This window comes from Camellia sinensis, chromosome 15 (genome assembly GCF_055761805.1).
Source record: "Camellia sinensis isolate YWXY chromosome 15, ASM5576180v1, whole genome shotgun sequence".
Taxonomy (NCBI): domain Eukaryota; kingdom Viridiplantae; phylum Streptophyta; class Magnoliopsida; order Ericales; family Theaceae; genus Camellia; species Camellia sinensis.
In genome coordinates, this window is record NC_138975.1 from 84047887 (window position 1) to 84070567 (window position 22681).

Sequence of the window (22681 nt, forward strand, 5' to 3'; positions counted from 1 at the left end):
AGCAAACTGGAGTATCTACTTCACACCAGGCTCCTACCCCACCAAGAGTTCCCATACTCGGGGAGGCAACCCATGTCCAAGATGATACGGACATTCCAGTCGGGCCAGCTCCACCCCCGATTCTGCCTCAACTATCCAAGGCACCCACTCCTATCAACCAATCAAATTCTCCCTTCGAGTCCGAGGTGGACCCCGTGGCATTGAAAATGCACAAGCTTGAAAAGTTGTTCAAGAAATCCCAGGGGGTAAAGTCCATCCCGGGCATTGAGGACGGGTACACCGACGCAGCTGTAACTCTGCCGGATAGGTTCAAGATGCCTCACATCGACCGTTTTGATAGGTCAGGAGATCCCATGGTCCACTTGAGCTTGTTTTCAGATGTTTTGCGCCCGATGGGCTTGACAAGATTACAGAAGCTCTCCCTTTTTGGCAGGACCCTGTCGGGTATTGCGGTCACCTGGTATGCCAAATTGGAGGATTCAGTGAAACGAAGCTGGGAGGAGATGGCCGAGGCCTTCGTCACACAATATTCATACAATACCCAAATCGAGATTACGACCCGTGATCTTGAGACGATGAGACAGGAGCCGAAGGAGAGCTTCTCAGAATTCGTAGCCCGCTGGAGGGCCAAGGCTTCAATGATGACCCTTAGGCCCGCTGACAAAGATCAAATTCGGATGATTGTGCGCAATCTCCAGCCCAAGCTAATGCAGAAAATGATCGTGATCCCCTTCCCTACCTTTCCAGACTTGCATGAGATGGGAGTGCAGATCGAGGATGCTATGAAACAGGGCCTCTTTGACCAGGAGAAGGAGCAGCCCAGGAGGGCATTTTCCTGCAATTCGAATGCGACCACCAACGGTGATGCAGCTGCAAGGTCTTCTGAAGTGGGCACGGTCACCACCACCGCATCAAAAACAGCCACCCCATTCACCGGTGCGTCCGGAAGTAGCTCACAAAAAACCAAATATCCACCTCGAGTCAAGAGGGTCTTCACTCCACTTCATATGCCTTTGTCAAAGGCTCTAGAGGTCTTACTCCAGAAAAGACATCTGAAACCGTTGGAACAACGGCCCCTACCCGATCCTATCCCTGTAAAGCATGACCAGACTAAGTACTGTGCGTACCACCAACAAACCGGTCATGAGACCGATAGCTGCTTTCGTCTGCGCCATGATGTACAGGATTTGTTTGACAACAAGGTCATTGCCGCACCAGCTCAGTAAAGTCTATCACCACTAGATCAGTGAACTCGGGGGATAATGTGATTGTGTGATCAGGGGATGAACCACCTGCGGATGGCGCTCAGCTTACTCCGGATGTGGCGTGTGGCACGCACTTTTTTGAGCATTTGCAAATGCTGGTTTTTGTAGTTTTTGACTTGGATATTGCAGTGCAAAACTTTCGTATATCATTTCTGTAAAATCGGAATATTTACTAGTAGTAAAAGGTTGTTCTTTTTTAATAATATAATCAATTACAAAATTTTGTGCACGTATAGGATCATATGAAAATGTTTGTAAATTACCAATTGATGAAGCCCCTAATTGCATCTGACTTCGAATATCAGGTTGTCGACTTTGTAAATGTTTGTTAGCATGCATTTTTAGATGACTAGTACCCCTGCAGATACATCACTAAGTAAATGTGCACAATATTTACATTTTGCTTTAAATGTAATTGTACTATCAGGATTATTTATAGATATTTTTTCAAAATATTTCCAAACACTACTACTTCTGCTCCTAGATGATGATCCAACTGTTGAAAAAGAGATATTAGAAGGAGAATCAATGGATTCATATTGTGTAGTATATGTATCAACATCAACATAAACATTAGGCATATTAGGATCCATAATAATGTAAGTAAAATAATATATACGAATTTACAATTAATTTAAATAATGTGTAAATACAATCAGTAAAAAATAATAATTAATATATGTGCACAAATAGTTAATGAAAAAAATGAGCAGCTAATAAATTTAATTAAACTAATTAATGTTATTGACTGATGAATGCGACACAGAAATTTGCTTCTTCTGATAATTGAGAGTTGAGAGAGATTGAGAGTTTAGGAGAGATTGAGAGAGTTTAAGAGAGAGAGAAAGAGAATTATTTGTTGTGAGATTTATTTTGAAAAATGAAAGATATTTATAGTAATTTTAATTATGATCGTTTGTATATTACCGTTTGAAACTTGAATTGAGTGATTAATGAGGCTAGGCTAGGTAAAAGCTAGGCTAGTAGCAGCCAGCCACTGACCCACAGTGTCAATGACCATTTCTTTCTTTTTATCTAAGACTCTTTTCCTTCTTCTACGGATTGCTGTCAAAATGGTGTAAGTTGATAACTTAACATATATCATATGGATATAGAATGAGGCTTCATAGGTATTGTTGGGCCCTTGGAGGCCCACTACGAGTCACGTTTTGATAATCGAAACCGTTGAATGTGTAGAACTCATCTAGTATTATATGTCTGTAAAAAATCACATTGATCGAATATCGATAGCTATCTGATCGGATTAGTTTTTTTGTCAACTATTAATTTGTTCACTATCCATTTTTTTGATACAAAACTGATATGATTATATAGTTATCGATATCCGATCAATATAATTTTTTTCAGTCATATAGTATTCGACGAGTTCTACACATTGAACAGTTCGGATTATTAGAACGGGACCCGTGCGCATCCACCTTATTATTTGTACCATGGACATGGTCCATCATCACTGCAGTGCAGTCTGCCGATTGATTGAGCATGTATATATATATATATATCAAACTACGAGCATGTATATATACATATATATATATATATTACTGTAGATTAATCAAATAAGTATACAAATTTTTTTTAAAATCTGTGTTTAAAAAATCATAACCCAACACAGTTTAGTTTGATTTTATTTTAATAAATTATTATTATTTTTTGTTTTTATTTTTAAATTATTAATGTTATTTATTTAATTATATAAATTTTTTATTTTTACAAGATTACTATTTTTTTTTATAAGATCAATCTTTTTATTTATTTTTTAATTATTTAACCATTACAAATTGTTTTTTATTTTTTAAAATTTGATCATTGAATATTGATATAAAGAGGGGCGGAGGGCTGGGCCGCCCGCAGGGCTTGAAATTTTTTTGGGCCGGGCCGGGCCGAGCTCCAAAGTGAACGGCCCAGGCCCAATGTACTAGGCTCGGCTCACGCCCGGGCCGAAATGGGCTGGGCCCACCGCGGGCTTCGGGTTACCCACGGGCCTCGGGCCATTTTTACACCCTCAGATTGGAGTGTGGTATGTAGTTTATTTTGTCATAATTGTCGTTATGCTGGTATTTGTCTCTTAGTTTAACCATTATTAGGTTGGACACTGCTTATCAATCAACAATTTATGTAATTATCCTATCATATTAATAAAGTTTTTTTTTTCCCTTTTTTCTTTTTATAAGAAACAAACTTTTATTCAATAAAGGAAGTGATTACCAATTTTGTTGGACAAACAGTCCAATGATACATAAATGAAACAAAGATAAGAAATAAACTCCACAAAAACAAAAATCACAAAACAAGCTGCAATCCAATCAGAATGAATACAAAGAAAGAATAATATTGAAAGTTCTTTGTGGACAAAGCTTGGAATGAAGCTACCAACTTAACCCTCTCCCGTAAATACTCCACTTTATCAACTTCATATTCAAATAACGGAATATAATGTGGCATGTATAAGAAACAAGGTGCCACAAGTTAATTACATAATGTCAAAAAATCTTAGTAAGTCTTACCAGAATGAAAAGAGTCAAAGACATCTCCAGATTGAATATGGATTAGATGTTACAAGTTCAACATACAAAAACTATAAATACATAATATCAACACTTCGTCTATTTTCCACCATTTTTTACTAGCTAATATTTAGTCCCATTATCAACCAATACCACAAAACAGTAGTACTTAACAATGCTGACCAGTCTTCACAGCATTCCAGAACAATTTAACATCCACAGCCAGAATATTAAGGTTCGACATATATGCACGCAACCAAATCTAGTGGTATATACTTTGACCAAGATAAAATTGGGAAAAGCAAATGTTGAAATTTGAGTTGAATCAAGCTTTTACCTGTGTTTCCTCTTCCTGCTCACTCGCCTTCTAGAGAATGCATCATTTGGTTTGTTGAGTAAGATTAGGTTCTCCTCGTAAGTATCAACAACAAAATGGTTTGAAGTAGCATAAATTCCCAAATTCTTAGTTTGTTGGCTCGAAGGGTCATATGAAGAAAGCACCCAATCACTTGGTGCTTTTGTCTCCAATAATATATGACCATTATTCTGTATACCTAATACCTGTGTAATTCCTCTGCTTAGATCAATTGTGAACTGCTTGTACAAAGAATCAACTACACCGTACTTTTTCATTATCCAAATGGAACAAGACTTGTACACAGCACTATCTTCGTAGCATAACAGAGAAAGAAATCCCCCGAATACTGAAGCCCGGACCTCGGTTCTCGGGCCTACAATACCATCTGGTAACATCATCATTTGAAACACCTCATCACACAAATCAAACGACAAAATCAAGGGATCATTGGATTTCTTCATATTCGCAGCAAAATGAACAGCCCCTTCTAAATAAGCAGCGAATCGCCCCGAATAACCTATAGTAATCCCATCCGGATAAGAGTTTCTCCCCATGCTAGACATTTTCCATACGCCTGCATTAAGGGAGTTAACCTCAATGTGTGTTATTGGCTCCCCATTAGGCAGTTTAGTTCTGTTGGCTATTGTAACCACCTTATAATCATTGCCCCGCGGATCAAATCCAAACCCATGATAATGCATAGAGGTCTTGATCGTAGGTTTGGGCATGGCCATGGACTTTCTAATCGACAGGTTCCAAAGAAAAAACCGATCCTGTTCGAAAAGGCAAAACAAACCTTTCGCATACCCAATTGCGAAAAAAAAGTGAAGACAACGGCTCTTTATTGGGATTTCAAGTTCTTTGTATTCATCCAATGATTCATCAGTATCAATACACAATTTGTAGTGCTCTGTTTTGGTATAGGGAGTAGAAACACATTGCCTAAGTATCATGAGTGGGAGATTATCATAGCTGTTATTGTAGGTATTGGAAATGAGTGAGTGATTAAAGTGGGTGTTGATGAAACTAGGGCTTGTGATAAGAGAGTTCAATGATTTGGAAACAGACCTGAATTGGATTAGGGCTTAGGTGGGTAGTCTGTGGAGGATTTCAACCATGATTTCGTCTGGGAGGAAGTCCGACATTGCTATTCTTCTTCTTGTTGTTGTTGTTGTTGGATGCGAGAATGAGGAAGCAGATACAGATTCTGTGCCCTAAACCTAAATGTTTGAATCAAGCTCAGCAGTGCTTTCTCTTCTTCTTCTTATAGGGATTGAGTTTGGGGCTCCCAAATTTTGGAATTGGATTGGCGGTTGTTGACGGAAATGCTTGGCCGAAAGGATATATTCCTCGGAAAACGTGGTTCAAATTGTTGTTGAGAGATGAGGTCGTTGTAATTTTGTATTTAAATTTTCAATTTTGTTTTTTTGGTTGAAAATATTAAAATTGTTTAATGATTGATGAAAAGTAATTAGTACTTTTAACGGTGAGGGTTGTCCTAAATAATTGGTAGATGTGCTTCGTACACAATTATTCAAGGTTTAATTTTTGAATCAAATTGCAAGAAGAATAATTTTTTATGAATTCTCTCGTCCTAATGTGGATGGCCCGTGCGTAAACTGACTTGAATATCTCTGACTGTTGAACTAAAAAAAAATAATTAGTAATTTCTCTAGTTCCAGCGTGAATGATTTGTCTTTAACTAGATAAAGAAAAAATAATAATCATAGTGTCGTAAATTGATCCAAACACTTCAAACAACTTAACTTAAAAAATATATATATATATATATATAGTTATTTTGGATTATAGGAAAAAAATTATTAAATTATAACAGTCATTAATTATTGGGATTTTTATTGATAAGTCCAATTTAGAAGTGTTTTAACCTAAGAAGTCCATGAAGGAATTTTTTAACCCATTTAGTCCCATGTATGTATAGTTTTATTCCATAAAATCCATTTTCTTGATTTACACTATTTTCTTGGACACTTATACCCTTATATTTAATTTTGATACCCTTATAAATATTTTTTGAACGATTAGCAATTTAATGATGTGAACATTCATATTTTAAAATTCACATTTGTAGGAATGTAAAATTGGCCCGTGGGCGGCCCGAAAGCCGGCCGCGAGCAGGGGCGGGCCCGGCCCGTTGACAATGTGAATATTCACATTGACATATTAACATTCACATTAATAGAAGTGTAAAATTGACCCCCGTCCCGTGGCAGCGCGAAACCCGCCCGCGACCCATGGCTGGCCCGGGGCGGTCCCGGTCCGGCCCGTCGACAATGTGAATATTCACATTGACATGTTAACATTCACATTGATAAGAGCATAAAATTGGGCTGCGGCCCATGGGCGGCCAAAAGCCCGCCCGCGGCCCGGGGCGGGCCCGGCCCGGCCCGTTGACAATGTGAATATTCACATTGACATGTTAACATTCACATTGATAGGAGTATAAAATTAGCCCGCGCCTCGTGGCTGCCCACGGCCCGTAGGCGAGCCCGGCCCGGCCTGTTGACAATGTGAATGTTCACATTGACATGTTAACATTCACATTGATAATAGTATAAAACTGGACAGCAGCCCAGGGCGGGCCCGACCCGGCCCAGCCCGGCCCGTTGACAATGTGAATATTCACATTGACATGTTAACATTCACATTAATAGGAGTGTAAAATTGGCCCCCGTCCCGTGACGGCGCGAAACTCTCCCGCGGCCCATGGGCGGCCCGGGGCGAGCCCGGTCCGGCCCATTGACAATGTGAATATTCACATTGACATGTTAACATTCACATTGATAAGAGTATAAAATTGGGCCGCGGCCCATGGGCGGCCAAATGCCCGCCCGCGGCCCGGGGCGGGCCCGGCTCGACCCGTTGACAATGTGAATATTCACATTGACATGTTAACATTCACATTGATAGGAGTGTAAAATTAGCCCGCACCTCATGGCTGCCCGAAACCCGCCCACGGGCCGTGGGTGGGCCCAGCCCTGCCTGTTGACAATGTGGATGTTCACATTGACATGTTAACATTTACATTGATAAGAGTATAAAACTGGATAGCAGTCCAAGGCAGGCCGACCCGGCCCGGCCCGTTGACAATGTGAATATTCACATTCACATGTTAAAATTCACATTAATAGAAGTGTAAAATTGGCCCCCATCCCGTAGTGGTGCGAAACCCGCCCGCGGCCCATGGGCAGCCCGGGGCGGGCCCGGTCCGGCCTGTTGACAATGTGAATATTCACATTGACATGTTAACATTCACATTGATAAGAGTATAAAATTGGCCCGCGGCCCATGGACGGCCAAAAGCCCGCCCGCTGTCCGGAGCGGGCCCGGCCCGGCCCGGCCCGGCCTGTTGACAATGTGAATATTCACATTGACATGTTAACATTTACATTGATAAGAGTGTAAAATTGGCCCGCAGCTCGTGGGCGGCCCGAAGCCCGACCGCAGCCCGAGGCAGGCTTGGCCTGACTCGTGACAATGTGAATATTCATATTGACATGTTAACATGCACATTGATAGGAGTGTAAAATTAGTCCGCGCCCCGTGGCTGCCCGAAACCCGCCCACGGCCCGTGGGTGGCCCGGGGCGGGCCCGGCCCGGCCTGTTGACAATGTGAATATTCACATTGACATGTTAACATTCACATTGATAAGTGTGTACAATTGGCCCGTGACCCGTGTGCAGCTTGAAGCCTGACCTCAGGCCGGGGCGGGCTCGGCTCGTTGGCAATGTGAATATTCACATTGACATGTTAACATTCACATTGATAGGAGTGTAAAATTGGCCCGCAGCCCGTGGGCGGCTCGAAGCCTGATCGCAGCCCGAGGCGGGCTTGGCCCGACCCGTGACAATGTGAATATTCACATTGACATGTTAACATTAATATTGATAGGAGTGTAAAATTTGTCCACTGCCCGAAGCTCGCCCGCGGCCCGGGGTAGGCCCGGACCCAAACCCGGGCCGCCCACGGGCTTCAGGCCGCCCATGGGACGCGAGTCAATTTTACACTCTTATCAATGTGAATGTTAACATGTCAATGTGAATATTCACATTGTCAACAGGCCGGGCCGGGCCCACCTCGGGCTGCCCACGGGCCGTGGGCATATTTCGGACAGCCACGGGGCACGGGCTAATGTTACACTCTTATCAATGTGAATGTTAATATGTCAACGTGAATATTCACGATGTCAACGGGCCGGGCCCGCCCCGGTCCGAGGCCGGGCTTCGGGCTGCTCACGGGTCACGGCCCAATTTTACACTCTTATCAATGTTAATGTTAATATGTCAATGTGAATATTCACATTGTCAACGAGCTGAGCCGGGCCGGGCCCGCCCTGGGTAGCGGGCGGGTTTCGGGCCGCCTACGGGCCACGGGCCAATTTTACACTCCTATCAATGTGAATGTTAATATGTCAATGTGAATATTCACATTGTCAGCGGGCCGGACCGGGCTCGCCTCGCGTCGCCCACGGGCTTCGTGCCGCCCATGGGACGCGAGTCAATTTTACACTCTTATCAATGTGAATGTTAACATGTCAATGTGAATATTCACATTGTCAACAGGCCGGGCCGGGGCCATCCCGGGCCGCCCACGGGCCGTGGGCTAGTTTCGAGCAGCCACGGGGCGCGGGCTAATTTTATACTCTTATCAATGTGAATGTTAACATGTCAATGTGAATATTCACATTATCAACGGGTCGGGCCGGGCCCGCCCAGGGCAGCCCAAGAGTCGCGGGCGGGTTTCGGGCCGGCCACAGGCCGCGGGCTAATTTTACGCTCCTATCAATGTGATGTTAACATATCAATGTGAATATTCACATTGTCAACGGGTCGGGCTGGGCCGGGCCCGCCCCGACCCGGGCCCGGGCTTCGGGCTGCCCATGGGTCATGGGCCAATTTTACACACTTGTCAATGTTATTGTTGATGTTAATATGTCAATGTGAACATTCACATCGTGAACGGGCCGGTCCGGGCCCGCCCTGGGCGGCGGGCTGGTTTCGGGCCGCCCACGGGCCGCAGGCCAATTTTACACTCCTATCAATGTGAATGTTAACTTGTCAATGTGAATATTCATATTATCAACAAGCCGAGCCGGGCCTATTTTTTTGGCCTGTGGGCCGGCCCGGCCCGACTCGAATTTTTTCGGGCACCCACGAGGATCGACATGAGCCGGGCTGCTACACATTGACGATATGAACATTTACGTTGACGATGTGAACATTCACATTAAGGGTATTTTGGTAATTATGTCACCCATAGGACTTATTGAAATATAAGAAAATAATGTGAACTAAATGGAACATAAGTAGATGAAAATGGTATTTTGGTCTTCTTATCTCAAATTGGACCTAATGGAATAGTCAAAAAGAATATGGGTTGGATAGAATAAACCTCTTAGAAAATGGATTTATCAAAAAAGCTCCCTTAATTATTGGATAGGAAGAGCATTATTGAAAGAAAAGAAAGAAAAAAAAAATTCACATTGTTCATACCAATTCAAATATATATTTTATATCAGTAGGACGGTTTTACAAATTTTCTTTAAGAAGCATATAATAATAAAATATTTATAATTTTTTTACATATTTTCTAAAGACTTTTACAAATGGTAATATACTTTTTATATATATCTATGCACTTTTTTATGGAAAATGTTTGAGGGCCCGAATCTGCTTGGCCCGAATGCCCCGAATGCCCAAAACGACGTCGTTTTGGGCATTCCGTTTTTTTTTTCTTTTTTTCCGCCATTTTCGACCTCTGCAATGCAGAAGAAGAGGGAGAGAAAGAGAGGGAGAGGGTGTTGGAACAATCTTCTGTGTAAATAAAATAACTAGAAATAAATTCAAACAAAATAAATAAATAACATATCGGATTTATTTTGTCGAACCAAATAAAATTACAAGACCAAGTCGAGTGTGTGACACTCTGTCCTTAAGACAGATTCGCCCCGCTATGGTACTTACGGATGAGTGGCGTCTATCTCCCAGGATACAATGATCTTCACAAATTGTAGTAGTACTCCAAACAATTTGTTCGGCGAACCAAACCTGTGTTCTAACTCTCTGAATATTTATTCCTAAAACTAAATATGAGGAATAATGCACTAAAAGAAATGGACAGCAAAGTGAAAGAATTTCTGACTCTTTTTTCCGACCCTTGATTGCTGGAACATGGCAGTATATATATAGGCAAAAATCCTTAGCCTCGGAAAGGTGCAATGCCAAGTGAACAGATGCACTAATTCATTCAAATAAATTGTCAAACCGTTGGCACTAAGAAAACCAATGGTCAAACAAATTTGAAACGTTGACCGTTTAGGAACTGTTTCAACATATGAAGGTAATTTATTATTTACACTATTTCAAATATATATATATATATATATATATATTAAACTATTGAAATAGTTAAATAAATAAATAAATGAAGAGGTACAAATTTTAGGAAACTAAAATTTGAATTTAGAATTAAATTAAATTAAATTAAATTTCCACAATTACAAATTTTTTAGGAAACCACTTAGGAACCCAAAATTTGAATTTAGAATTAAATTAAATTCCCACAATAATTTTAATTGAAAAAATTCAAATGAATTTTATCTAAATAAAAATTAATGTTAGACCCGAAAACGACGTTAACTTCCCATTCACTCATAAATGGTTTTGACGATCCGTCTTCACCGTGTGACTTGCCACGCGGCAAGGAACACGTCACCTCTTCGGACCCACCCCAAAAGACGTTTGGGGCCCACCCAAAAAGGGCTCAAAATTATGCCTATATAAAACCATTTTTCCAACAATCCCCCACATGAATGGAATTTGACGGAGAGAAAATGCAACAACATGATCTAAATACAGAGAGTACAGAAATTGGAAATATCCTGCAAAGGATAGGTAGCTTTTGGCTTTGAACCTTCCCTTGTGAGACACTATCGGATTTACTAGCTAACCAGTGAACACGATGTCTTGAACTGTTCAGCCGTTTGTGTAAACCAAGACAATAGAACTCACACAGTATATTCCCAAACACAGTTTAGTTCTCACTATTGTGTTCATTTTGGCCCTGAACAACCTAGTCTTTCATGAGTGCTCTAAAGACTTGTAGCCCTTCACAAATCTTATAGAACCGGCCCAGTTCACACTCACATAGGTGATTCTTATGAAAAGTATCCTGCCATACTCCACTAGGTTTACCTAGATATAAGAATCATTAAAAGTATTACTTAACCTAAATCGCTGCAGACATCACTTATTTCATCATAGAAATGGGTAGGAGTTGGACTCCACAGTGATCCTTCTGAGTCAATCACAACTCGGTTGTCCCTTTGAACCTAGATCTTGGGATCTCCAGTCAACTAGGTTGGGTTGCCGTTGTGGCAACTCTTATTTAATAGGCTTTAGTCCCATTCCCCTCGATGAATTCTCAGCTAACTCTCTTGCTAACCCTTTGGTTAGTGGATCCGCTATGTTGTCTTGAGACTTAACATATTCTATGGAAATAATTCCATTAGAGAGTAGTTGTCGTACGGTGTTATGTCGACGACGAATGTGTCATGACTTACCGTTATACATATGACTCTGTGCTCTACCAATTGCTGATTGACTATCACAATGTATGCATATAGCAGGCATCGGTTTTGGCCATATTGGAATATCTTCAAGGAAGTGGCGAAGCCATTCTGCCTCTTCCCCTGCTTTGTCTAAAGCTATGAATTTAGATTCCATAGTAGACCTAGCAATACAAGTCTGTTTGGAAGATTTCCAAGATACAGCCACTCCACCAAGAGTAAAGACATACCCACTGGTGGACTTCGAGTCTCTAGTATCCGATATCCAATTTGCATCACAGTATCCTTCAAGTACTGCTGGATATCTAGTATAGTTAAGCCCAATGTTACGAGTACATCGAAGATATCTTAGAACCCTTATCATTGCTTTCCAGTGTTCTACTCCCGGATTACTCGTATATCTACTTAATTTACTTACTGCATAAGCTATATCTGGGCGGGTGCAGTTCATCAAGTACATTAAGCTTCCAATAATTTGGGCATACTCTAATTGAGAAATACTTTCCTGTACATTTTTAGAAAGATACAAATTAACATCTACAGGAGTTCTAGCAAGATGATCATCATCTTTGCTGAATTTGTCAAGTATTTTCTCAATATAATGAGATTGTGACAAAGCATATCCTTCTGATGTTTTGGTAATTTTCATACCAAGTATTACATCAGCAATGCCCATGTCCTTCATGTCAAAATGTTTATTCAACATTTTCTTGGTAGTTTTAATCATGTCATTATTACTACCAATGATGAGCATATCATCTACATAAAGACATACAATGACATAACCTTTATCTGTGTTTTTAATATAAATACATTTGTCACACTCATTAATTTTAAATCCATTTGACATCATTGCCTTGTCAAATTTCTCATGTCATTGCTTTGGCGCTTGTTTTAAACCATATAATGATTTAACCAATTTACACACTTTCTTTTCTTTCCCTGGAACAAAAAACCCTTCTGGTTGTTCCATGTAAATTTCTTCATTTAACTCACCATTTAAGAAAGCGGTTTTAACATCCATTTGATGAATTTCTAGATTGTATAGAGATGCAATGGCAATTAGCATTCTAATGGATGTTATTCTAGTAACCGGTGAGTACGTGTCAAAGTAATCAAGACCTTCTTTTTGTCTAAATCCTTTGACTACAAGTCTTGCCTTGTATTTGTCAATTGATCCATCCGCTTTCATTTTCCTTTTGAAAATCCACTTATATCCAAGAGGTTTACAACCTGGTGGTAAGTCCACTAGTTCCCAAGTGTGATTTTGCAAGATGGATTCAACTTCACTGTTGACAGCTTCTTTCCATAAAGGAGCTTCAGGACTGGACATAGCCTCTTTAAAAGTTAAAGGCTCATTTTCTACCATATATGTTAGAAAATCTGGACCAAAAGAGTTTGAGGTTCTAGCACGTTTACTACGCCTAGGTTCCTCTTCTTCATTTTGATCTAACTCTTGTTCTTGATCATGTTCTTGATCATTACTAGTAATAGCATCAAAAGATCTTTTCTTATTACTAGTCTCTTGTCCAATCTTATTCGGAAATACATGTTCAAAAAACGATGCATTCCGAGATTCAATAATAGTATTTACATGCATTTCGGAATGTTCTAATTTATGAATCAAAAACCGATATGCACTACTATTCTTGGCATAACCAATGAAAATGCAATCAATGGTCTTAGGACCTATCTTAGTCTTTTTAGGACTAGGAATAGCCACTTTAGCCAAACACCCCCACACTTTTAAGTATTTGTAGGATGGTACTCTTCCATGCCACAATTCATAAGATGTTTGATTTATTTTCTTTTGGGGTACTTTATTTAAAATATAATTAGCAGAAAGTATTGCTTCCCCCCACAAGTTCTGAGGTAAACCGGAACTTATTAACATGGCATTCATCATTTCTTTTAAAGTCCTATTTTTCCTTTCAGCAATTCCATTTTGCTGAGGAGAGTAAGGAGCTGTGGTTTGATGAATTATTCCATGTTCTTTACAAAATTCACCAAAAGGTGATTCATATTCACCACCTCTATCACTTCTAAGTTTCTTGATTTTCTTACCAAGTTGATTTTCAACTTCATTCTTATATTGAATGAAAGTTTCCAAAGCTTCATCCTTGGTTCGAATTAAATAAATATAACTATATCTAGTATAGTCATCTATAAAAGTGATTACATACTTTTTCCCACCTCTGGTTTGAATTGATTTAAAATCACAAATGTCACTATGAATTAATTCAAGTGGTTCCGTACTTCTTTCAATTGAATGAAAAGGAGTTTTAGATAATTTTGCCTCAACACAAATTTCACATTTATGATTTGAATCAATGTCAAATTTAGGTAAACATTCCATATTAATTAATCTACGCAAAGATCCATAATTAACATGTCCTAGTCTACCATGCCATAAATTTGAAGACTCAAGCAAGTAAGAAGAAGATGTAGTATTATTAATAACTGAGGGTACAACGGTCATTACATTTAACTTGAAAAGGCCATCAGACAAGTAACCGTTTCCTACATACATCCCATTCTTAGTAAGTACAAATTTATCACTCTCAAAAACTAACCTAAACCCATTCTTACTCAACAAAGATCCGGAAACAAGATTCTTGCGAATGTCCGGTACATGCAGCACATTGTTGAGAGTGAGTTCCTTTCCAGATGTCATCTTGAGTACAATCTTTCCTTGTCCTTCAACTTTGGAAGTTGAGGAGTTGCCCATAAAGAGTTGTTCACCATTATCCACTGTAGAATAAGATGTGAACAACTTTTTGTCGGCACAGATATGGCGAGTAGCACCAGTGTCCACCCACCATTCTTTAGGATTTCCGACAAGATTTGCCTCGGAAACAACTGCAGAAAGATTGATGTCATCAACACCATTGAAAATATTGTCCACTTCAGTCATGTGGGCTTGAGCAGGCTTCTTGCTTGTTCTTCTTTTATTTTTGCCTTTGCTACGGCAATCTTTGACCCGATGTCCCTCTTTATTACAGATGTAACATTTGCCATTAAACTTGTACTTTTTATTATCCCCCCCTTTAGAGCCTTGTGATGAACTTTCTCCAGAAGACTTTCGTTTCTTGGTTTTTGAAGTATGTTCCACCACATTTGCCTTAGACTCCATAGGATGCTTACTAGCCCGCTTTTCAGAATTGCAGTTGTCCTCCTCAATCCTCAAACGCACAAATAACTCGTCCATAGAAATTTCTTTGCGCTTATGTTTGAGGTAGTTCTTGAATTCCTTCCAGCCTTTTGGTAATTTTTCAATTAAGGCTGCAACTTGAAAGGATTCACTGAGAAACATACCTTCTGCGTGAATGTCATGCAGAATGAGTTGGAAATCTTGAGCTTGGCTGATCACAGTTTTTGAATCAACCATTACAAAATCTAAGAATTTGCCAACCACAAATTTCTTTGAGCCGGCATCTTCTGTTTTGTACTTTTTCTCCAACGATTCCCAAGGTTCCTTTGCTGTCTTGATTGGACTGTAGACGTTGTATAATGTGTTGTCAAGTCCGTTCAAGACATAATTCCAGCAAAGGAAATCGACATGTTTCCAAGCATCAACCGCAGCAACCACTTGCCGGTCGGTTTCATCCTCTTTCAGGATAGGAGCATCTTCACGGAGAAAACGAGCCAAGTTCAGAGTTGTAAGATAGAACAACATTTTCTGTTGCCATCTTTTAAAGTCAGTTCCTAAGAACTTCTCTGGCTTTTCACCGTGATTTACCGGTACTGTTACAACAGGAGAGGGGGTTGGCGTCATTGCAGCCACCACAGTAGTACTTGTTTGGGCATTTGTTTCAGTAGCCATCAATTCTAATATATAAAACAAAATTATAATTAGAATTTACACTACACAGAAAATTAAACCAAATTCACAGAATTAAATTCCGTAAAAATAAAAGAAACAAGAATGTAACTTTTATTTTCCAATTAATTTAAAAATAAAATAAAATTTTATTTAAACAAATTAATTCCACAGAATATTAAATTCTGTAAAATAAAATAAATAAAAACTATAACTTTTATTTATCAATTAATTTGGAAATAAAATAAAATTTTATTTAACCAAAATAATTTCACACAAGAAATTAAATTCTGTAAAAATAAAAGAAATAAAAACTATAACTTTTATTTTTCAATTAATTTGGAAATAAAATAAAATTTTATTTAACCAAATTAATTCCACACAGAAAATTAAATTTCTGTAACACTTCAATAATTAAAATACTGAAACAGAATTTTAATTAAAGAAAACTCAGAAAATAATTTCTAAAAACCAAAATTAGTTTTCTGACAAAATTTCACAAAAATATATTCTGAATTGTTAATGACACCAGTATCGTACTACTAGTTGTTGTCAAAGAAAAGAGACAGTATATTACTACTATCTGTCAAATAGCATATAATCACTATTTGTTTTTCCAACCAGAATATTATTTTGTAAATTCACAGAAAATAATTTTTCTTCCGAAATTATTTACGAAGAATGAAAAAAAAAAAAGGAAACAAACGAAAAATTATGTAAACAGAATAATTGGAATCTGTCTTAAGATTGTTGGAACAATCTTCTGTGTAAATAAAATAACTAGAAATAAATTCAAACAAAATAAATAAATAACATACCGGATTTATTTTGTCGAACCAAATAAAATTACAAGACCAAGTCGAGTGTGTGACACTCTGTCCTTAAGACAGATTCGCCCCGCTATGGTACTTACGGATGAGTGGCGTCTATCTCCCAGGATACAATGATCTTCACAAATTGTAGTAGTACTCCAAACAATTTGTTCGGCGAACCAAACCTGTGTTCTAACTCTCTGAATATTTATTCCTAAAACTAAATATGAGGAATAATGCACTAAAAGAAATGGACAGCAAAGTGAAAGAATTTCTGACTCTTTTTTCCGACCCTTGATTGCTGGAACATGGCAGTATATATATAGGCAAAAATCCTTAGCCTCGGAAAGGTGCAATGCCAAGTGAACAGATGCACTAATTCATTCAAATAAATTGTCAAACCGTTGGCACTAAGAAAACCAATGGTCAAACAAATTTGAAACATTGACCGTTTAGGAACTGTTTCAACATGTGAAGGTAATTTATTATTTACACTATTTCAAATATATATATATATATATTAAACTATTGAAATAGTTAAATAAATAAATAAATGAAGAGGTACAAATTTTAGGAAACTAAAATTTGAATTTAGAATTAAATTAAATTTCCACAATTACAAATTTTTTAGGAAACCACTTAGGAACCCAAAATTTGAATTTAGAATTAAATTAAATTCCCACAATAATTTTAATTGAAAAAATTCAAATGAATTTTATCTAAATAAAAATTAATGTTAGACCCGAAAACGACGTTAACTTCCCATTCCTCCCCCTCCCCCTTCCCCTCCCTCCCCTCCCCTCCCCCTCCTTCCCTTCTTCGTCTTCCTCCTTTCTTCTGCTGAAAAGAAAAAAAAAAAAAATTTTGGGCATTTGGGGCGTCTCGTTTTCGAGCCCCCAATCACTACCGCTTTTTTATACATATTAAGACTGATGACAATCACTTTTCTTTCTATATTAATTGATGGAGCTGCTATACGATGATATAGTTGTATTCTATTAACTTGATTTCGATTCATTTAATTATGATTGTAGAAATTAAAAATCGAGATATCAAAATAAAATATTGATAAAAGTGTGAAATCTAAAGTAAAATTTTGATCTCTATCAGCGTTAATTACAATAGATGGATAAAAGAATAGCATTATTAATTTGACTAAAAATGTACATCACTATTAAAAAAAGAGATTAAAGTTAAATTTTAGTAAAATCGTAAAATGCTAAGTATAATTAACTTAATTTTTCTCTTTTGTGACTTTTTTTATTTTTTATTTTTTATAATTTGTTTACTTTTTAAGTATTTCTAAATTATAAAGCCTTGAAAAAATAATTGTTAAATATTTTTTTTTTTACTTTGACTACTTCTAAATTAGGGCTTTAAAAAAAACTAAAAATGATTAAATTTGGAAAAAAATTAACTAAAAATATAAAGAGGGAAAAAACAAAAGAGTCAAATTTATGTGGATGCCTCTTGGAAAGATGTCATATAAATGTCTAGTGAAATTTTTAGGAAAATATTTGAGGTATCTAACATTTTTGTTTAAAAAACCCATTTAATGCCAATAGCTCACTTTAATCACTCTAGTTTTTTAGTCAACTCTCAAAAGAATAAAGAACACCTCTCAAAATCTCTGCAAAAGGTACCATAAAATAAAATAAAATAAAATTTAGTGTTGAATAGAATTATGGGAAAGTGGTTTGGAAATACTCTTTCAATCTTGGGGGTCACTCGTGATCTTCAGTTAATCACTTGAAAAAGAATGAACACTCCGGTCAGGGGTGCTGGAATTAGCACTCCGACGGATAAGTCAATATTTACTCTCTCGGTTGCTTATGGCATAAGTAATATTCACTTGTTCTCACATACCTCTTTTGGCTGATACGCCTCTTATTTATAGTCGTTCTTGATGTTGATGGTTGGGCCCACTTTTCTTCCAATAAATAGTCACTCCCTCGGCTATATCTTCAAATTCGGCCCTATCTACAACTGATAGAGGCCGATCTGGTTATTCGGCCCTATCTACAACCGATAGAGGCCGATCTGGATATTCGGCCTCTACCCCTCGGGGTTGGAGCTGTATTGTACACGATCTAGTTGCCTTTTTTAATTTATTCGGCTATCCTATGTAATCACTTGTTCGGCCCCCACAATTGCCCCCCAAACATCCTACTAACGTCAGTTTAGACGACATGTTTGGTTTCGGACTTAGAGAGTCAAAAAATACGGCGGTTTCCCTTTTTCCAATGCAAGCGTCAGAACGCCTACTCTTTTTAGGCATGATTACAGTTTCTCGCCCCTTCGTACGCTTCATTCATTTAATACGATTTGAAACCGTGTTGTCTCTTCGTTTATATGCTTTTTTGAATGCACAAGGCTTCTTGTTAGCTGTCAGTTCACCTTCTTCGCTTCACGCCTTCTGCAACTTCTTTCCGTTCCTCCTTGCCTTCATTTCTTATAAGTTCATCTATCTTCCATTTCGACTCCTTCTCCTTGTTTGTTTACTATTTGGAGTACCCATTTTAGCTTCTATGACGGCAAAGCATCTGGGAGCCCTTCTTTCGGTGGAGCGAATCTTTGGTTTCTGTCGTCATTTCTCCATTCCTGACGACGTCCATCTATCACTCTTGGCAGAGAACATGATTGACACAGAGAGGACTGACAAAAGTACAATTGTCTTTCCTCTCTTATCGATTGCTGAGGGGGGAGTCCGTTTCTCCCTTCATCCACTTTTAAGGACTATCCTTCGTCATTGGAGTCTAATCCCTTCTCAGCCAAACGTAAACTTTTTCCGAATAATAATGGGTGTTGTAGAACTAAATCGGCTCCTTAGGCTTAACCTTTGTGTCCCTGCCATTCGGCATTGTTATGCCTTGGCCAAATTCTCTAGACGGCAGGGGTGCTACTTCCTCAGAGCTAAGGACACCGACCATCACTTGGTCACTATGTTTGCCAGCTCTGGCAAGCGAGTTGACGATGTTATGGTTGTGGTTCGTGGAAACTAGGAATTCCGCAAGGGCGAAGATCGCCAAGATCCAGTGCCCAGGTGTAGGGGTGAACCAGGTGGCCGTTTAACCCCCCATGAATTTTTACTAAATATTTTGTATTCAAATTCCATTTATTTACCGTTTTAATTGTGCAGGAAACAACTTGAAGAAAGTTTTAGTTTCGGCCGACGACGCCATACTTGCACAGATCAGAACGGTACTCCAGTTCGTTGGCCGTTCGAATCTCCAAAAACAAGGGAGGGCAGCTCACATTCTTATTCGATACAAGCCGACCTATACCACCCTTTCGGCAGCGGAACATATCCCGATCCCTAGGGGCGAACAACATCTTACGGCGCTTGTTTTTCCGAGTTTCAAGAATCTTAGGCAGATCGGTTTCAAGGAATCAGACTCAGAACCGGCGGCCGAACAAGTTGCCGAAGGAATCGAAGAGGAGCCGAATCAGCCATCTTTGGATGGATCCAACGTACCAGAGGAGGTCGACACGGCACTAAATTTTTCTTTGGAGGAAGTCGGCCTCAATCCTCCATCCACTTCCGATCGAGTGGACGTGCCTTTCGAGGATATCTTTACCGACTTAGGCGACCTACCCGGTTCTTATTCTGACAACATGGCTGGTGAGTCGCTATCTCAATTGGCCAAATGGAAAAACGCTAAGAGGATGGCCGCGCGTAGGAGAGCCGAAGTCGAGCGAAACCAACCTCCACCCCCTCCACCCGACGCCAGGGAAGAAACTCCTCCACCTGCTCCTATCGAGGTGGTTGAGACCGAAGTGGCTGAAACGGAACCTGTTGTCGATCAACAGGAGGGTCAAGTGTCGAGCAAAGGAGGGAAAAACGCCCGACCGAGCACGAGGCTGACTATTCGGAACCGATTGATAAACGACCACGCATGGATGAATCTGACTTGGTCGTGCCGTTTACAGTACAACCCAAGATCAGGAACAAGCTTAACCTTGCCTCCATCCATCCATACACGTGTATGGACGATGGCTCAGTGAGCCACAACTGGCTCAAAAATATCTAAAATACTATCTGTTGAAACAAGGTGGCCGGTCGGCCATCAGTGGTGGCCAGCAGTGCCTCATTGATGGTTGGCAGGCCTCATCAATGGCCAGCAGGGCTTAGACCATGGCCGGCAGCCCTTGATCATGGCTGACAGTGCACTAAATCAAGCAATAGGGAGGGACCAAAGCATGGTTCAAAGATGGGGCAGAAATGAAAATAGGGTTTGGAAAGCTCAAACCTGTGACGTTCCGCTGCGAAGTTCGAATACTCGGCGAACAACCAAACATGTTTTGGATGTACCTGCAAGCACGACCAAGTCTTGAGGACAGTCAAAAATGGGGTGTCTACAGTTGCCCCTCTTTGACAGAACTCGAAAGTCACAAAGTGACGGGAGTGAATGTCAAAGCCCAGAGACGACCCATTTTTGACAAGGCCGAAGACTTAGGAAAACATTCAATATAACCATACAGAGATGCGCCAGCAGACTGGGACAAAATGCAAATGACATGCATGATGCAAAAGCATAACTTATGATTATGCAAAGAAAGTTGTAATGAAGTATTTATGCAAAAATAAATATAACAATTTAAGCAAACTGACAAGTTGTAGAAGTCTCACACATTTCAACAGAAAGGATGTAAGAAAATTATATGCAATCTTAACCACAGACCATGTAGGAAAGACCAGAAGCAATTATAGGGAACACCCAAAGTCCCAAATGAAACACCTCTTAACGTATCAAACGCGAAAGGAGAGGGACTGTGCAAGAAAGCACAGTCATCCAAACGCGTATCAAACACAAGATGAGAAAGGTATGTCCAAACGCATGTCAAATGCGAGAGGAGAAGGGTACGTCCAAACGCATGTCAAACGCGAGAGAGAAGGGTACGTCCAAACGCATGTCAAACGCGAGAGGAGAAGGGTATGTCCAAATGCATGTCAAACGCGAGAGGAGAAGGGTACGTCCAAATGCATGTCAAACGCGAGAGGTGAAGGATATGGTGGAAACACCGGAAGATGGTACGAACATCGGGCACTCGTCCCAATGTTTCTAACCGAACCAAGAGAGTTTGAGGGGGCAAGAATGATCTTACCTGGAGTTCCTCTAACTAAAACACATACAACATCGTCTGGTTGTGCGAACTTCAAATGAACCGTACATACAATATCGTGCCTGCACAAAAGAGCAACTTTGACAGGTACAATATAATAGAAACACATGTTTCACGTTACATCAAGATATAATCTCAATGCGAGATAAAAACGTGCATACACAATGTGCAAGTGAAACGGTGCATAACAATGCAAGTGGAACGGTGCATAACAATGCAACTGGAACAGTGCATAACAATGCAATTTGAACGTGCATAGCAATACAAGTGAAAAGTGCATAATGATGCAAGTGGAACATTTCATAACAATGTAAGTGGAATGGTGCATAACAATGCAAGATAATCAATGATGCATACTCAATGCAAGATAATCAACGATGCATATCTAATGCAAAACGGTAATGCACGTTCAATGCAACTTTTCAAAATGCATACCCCCATGCATCAATAAAAGTAATGTTTTTTCTATGCCACAACAAAAGCATATATTAGAAACAATTCAAAGGCAACTCCCGATTTACCTCTCGGAGAGTTGCACCATGCTTAAAAAGGATACACCTCGTGTGGGTTGAAAGGCGATGACCTTCGCACACTGCGAATGTGATTCTTGGGCTTCCGCGGATGCATCCTGAATCAAATTTTGAACATACCTTGCATTTCTTGGAACCCAAGGACACATACCCAAGTAAAAGATACAGGGGAAGCTGGTGGAGGCCTGCCGGCCATCAGGGGAAGCTGTCGGCCCCCTGCTAGCCATCAATAAAGGGGTGCCGGCCATCGATGAGGGGATACCGGCCACCGATGGCAGCTTTGGTCATTTTGGTCTTTTGACCCATGGCTCTTTAAGTATACCCAAAATCATTCCATTTCCTTACAAACCCTTGCACAAAAAACATTTCCCTTGCCCTCTAGGTGTGCCTTCTCTCTAGATCCACGCATTCTACGCGTTTCCCAACACCCTAGAAACATTTTCTTCGCAAAAACCCTTTCGTTCTCTTCGATTTGAACCGATCAGAATTTGATTTAGACACCTCTTTCGTCATTTCCACCATTCAAGGTTGACTCCCCCCAAGTTTCTCCCAAGGTTAGTTTGATTTTCTCTAGTTTCAACTTTATTTGAATTTTTTTCTCTCCTAGGGTTTGATTTGTTCAAAGCTTCACCCTTTTCCCCATTTTTGCTCAATT

General features: G+C 39.6%; 1 protein-coding gene across 1 annotated transcript; it reads right to left on the reverse strand.

Moving 5' to 3' along the window:
- Positions 1–1310: 1310 nt before the first annotated feature.
- On the reverse strand, positions 1311–5566 carry LOC114258664 (F-box/kelch-repeat protein At3g06240). The gene is made up of 2 exons (XM_082908359.1): positions 4131–5566; positions 1311–1623 (listed from the first exon to the last, which is right to left on the reverse strand). The coding sequence occupies exons 1-2, from the start codon at positions 5102–5104 to the stop codon at positions 1311–1313; spliced, it is 1287 nt and encodes a 428-aa protein (XP_082764485.1). The 5' UTR covers positions 5105–5566.
- Positions 5567–22681: the final 17115 nt, after the last annotated feature.

What these genes read in the sequence shown, in the direction of transcription:
- LOC114258664 (XM_082908359.1), bottom strand. Translation starts at nt 5,104, where the DNA reads ATGATACTTAGGCAATGTGTTTCTACTCCCTATACCAAAACAGAGCAC. An exon ending in AGCAGGAAGAGGAAACACAG is followed by an intron (nt 1,624 to 4,130) that starts GTAAAAGCTTGA and finishes ATGTATCTGCAG; the next exon opens with GGGTACTAGTCATCTAAAAA.